The 2066-nt window shown below is 45.8% G+C and overlaps 1 protein-coding gene across 2 annotated transcripts; it reads left to right on the top strand.

Annotated features, from left to right (window-relative positions):
- On the top strand, window positions 1-2022 carry HOXB4 (homeobox B4). Of its 2 annotated transcripts, XM_010180970.1 has the most exons (3): window positions 9-20; window positions 123-549; window positions 1303-2022. In XM_010180970.1, the coding sequence occupies exons 2-3, from the start codon at window positions 129-131 to the stop codon at window positions 1617-1619; spliced, it is 738 nt and encodes a 245-aa protein (XP_010179272.1). In that variant the 5' UTR covers window positions 9-20; window positions 123-128; the 3' UTR covers window positions 1620-2022. The 2 variants fall into 2 exon arrangements, with proteins under 2 accessions (XP_010179271.1, XP_010179272.1); XM_010180969.1 differs by having other exon boundaries at window positions 1-549.
- Window positions 2023-2066: the final 44 nt, after the last annotated feature.

The following is a 2066-nucleotide window of genomic DNA, read 5'->3' as shown; positions in this document are numbered from 1 at the left end:
CCAACTTTGTTCACTTGACAGTAAGTAGGAGGGTTTCACGAAACAGGAAAACGAGTAAAGGGGGGGACAGGAATAAATTTTAGGAGAGATATTTTTTTTTTTTCCGTGTGTGCAATTCTAAGAAATTAATGGCCATGAGCTCGTTTTTGATCAACTCCAACTATGTGGACCCCAAGTTCCCACCCTGTGAAGAGTATTCCCACAGCGATTACCTTCCCAATCACTCGCCGGAATATTACAGCAGCCAGAGGCGAGCGAGCCCTTTCCAACATGAAGCGATGTACCAGCCGCGGTCAGCCTGCAAGGAGCAGCTCTACTCGTCTTGTCAGAGCTCCGGCCACCAAGCAGCGGTGTTGTCCCCCCGGGGTCACGTCCATCCTCCGGCCGCGCTGCAGAGCCACCTCTCTGAGCCAAACCATCCCTGCGAGCCGGGCACCCCCAGCCCACCACCCTCCTGCAGCCAAAACTCTCTGAACCAAAGCCCTTCAAATTCCTCTTGCAAAGAGCCGGTAGTTTACCCCTGGATGAAAAAAGTCCATGTAAGCACGGGTAAGTGAACTAAAGTGGCTTTGCTTTATACTGAGTAGCACCTCAAAGTCTTGTAGAAATCTTATTGCACCAGTTGTAAAATAACCATTCGCGGAGATTTACGATCGCCTGTTTGCAGAGCGGTATAATTACATCCTCCATAAATTTTTATTGCTCTGCTTGGCCATGTGCCTTTGAAGTCTCTGTTACCATCCTCCTCCAATTTCTTGCAGGCTACTTTTTTATGGCTGTTGAATCTTCGTAAGTTAAGTTTTATGTTTTCGTAATTTGTATTTAAGTGGCGGGTTGAGTAAACTTTTACTATCCCCCTCCTTTTTTTGTTGTTGTTACTGTGATATTTAATAAAAAAGAGTGTCTGTGTTTGCCTTTTTACATGTGTGTAGAGGGAACTTTAAAGATTTGGGGATAATAGAGTGATGCTCCAGCAGAGGTGTGTATATATATGTGTATATACACACGTAGAGGGCATGGAAAATGTGTCTAGGGGACCTTATAAAAACGTTTGGACAGGAATACACGTCAAGCAATGAGGATGGAGGTGGAGAGTTGGGAGTACTTTTAGAAGGTTTGAGGTGTATTTTTTTGAGTATATCCCCCCACCAAAAGAATGTATGATGCTTTTTTTTAGGGAGAAAAGACCGATTAAAGGAACAGCTCAGTAATTCTTCTGCTCTTTTTTTTTTCTTCCTCCTTTTTTGGTTTTGTTTTCCTTTTTTTTTTTTTTCCCTTTTTTCCTCCTTTGTGTTTGTTCAGTAAACCCCAATTACTCAGGAGGGGAACCGAAACGCTCCCGCACAGCCTACACCAGGCAGCAAGTCCTGGAACTGGAGAAGGAATTTCACTACAACCGCTATCTCACCCGGAGGCGCAGGGTCGAGATTGCCCACTCCCTCTGCCTCTCCGAGCGCCAGATCAAAATCTGGTTCCAGAACCGGAGGATGAAATGGAAAAAAGACCACAAGTTACCCAATACCAAGATCAGGTCGAATTCTTCCAGCTCCTCCACCAACCTGCAGGTTCCTCAAGGAGGATCCCAAAGCCGAGCCCATGGACCAGCTACCAGCCTATAACCATGCCCGGGATGTATGGATGGGGTGTGCGTGGTTTTGGGTGTGAATTTGTGCGTGTGGAGGGAACACAGGAGATTTTTTTTGGGTTTTTAAATGCTCTAAGAAGCGAGGGAAGGAGGGGTGCTCTTTATTTATAGGGGGAACAGAGGGAGACTCAGCTGCAACAAAGCAGAGCCGTGCTGTTGTGCCTCTCTCCCATTAGGAGAAGGCTGGAGATGGTGGTTTTCAGATTTGGCTAAGATGGATCCTTGTTTCATCTTTAATCACGCCAAGCTCTGCCCCATTTGTCATGTTTACTCTCCCGTACAAAGGATGGACCTTATGTCTGCTATTACCTCGACAACCAGCGCTCACTTTAATAAATGAGGCTCAGTTTCTTCAAGAAGAACTGGATTTTCTCCCCCCTCCCCTTCTTTTTTATTTTTTTCCTCCTCTTTTTCCTTTCTC

This window comes from Mesitornis unicolor, unplaced genomic scaffold (assembly GCF_000695765.1).
Source record: "Mesitornis unicolor isolate BGI_N332 unplaced genomic scaffold, ASM69576v1 scaffold19903, whole genome shotgun sequence".
Taxonomy (NCBI): domain Eukaryota; kingdom Metazoa; phylum Chordata; class Aves; order Mesitornithiformes; family Mesitornithidae; genus Mesitornis; species Mesitornis unicolor.
Note: the sequence above shows the minus strand (reverse complement) of the source record. Positions and strands in the feature narration are given on the sequence as shown.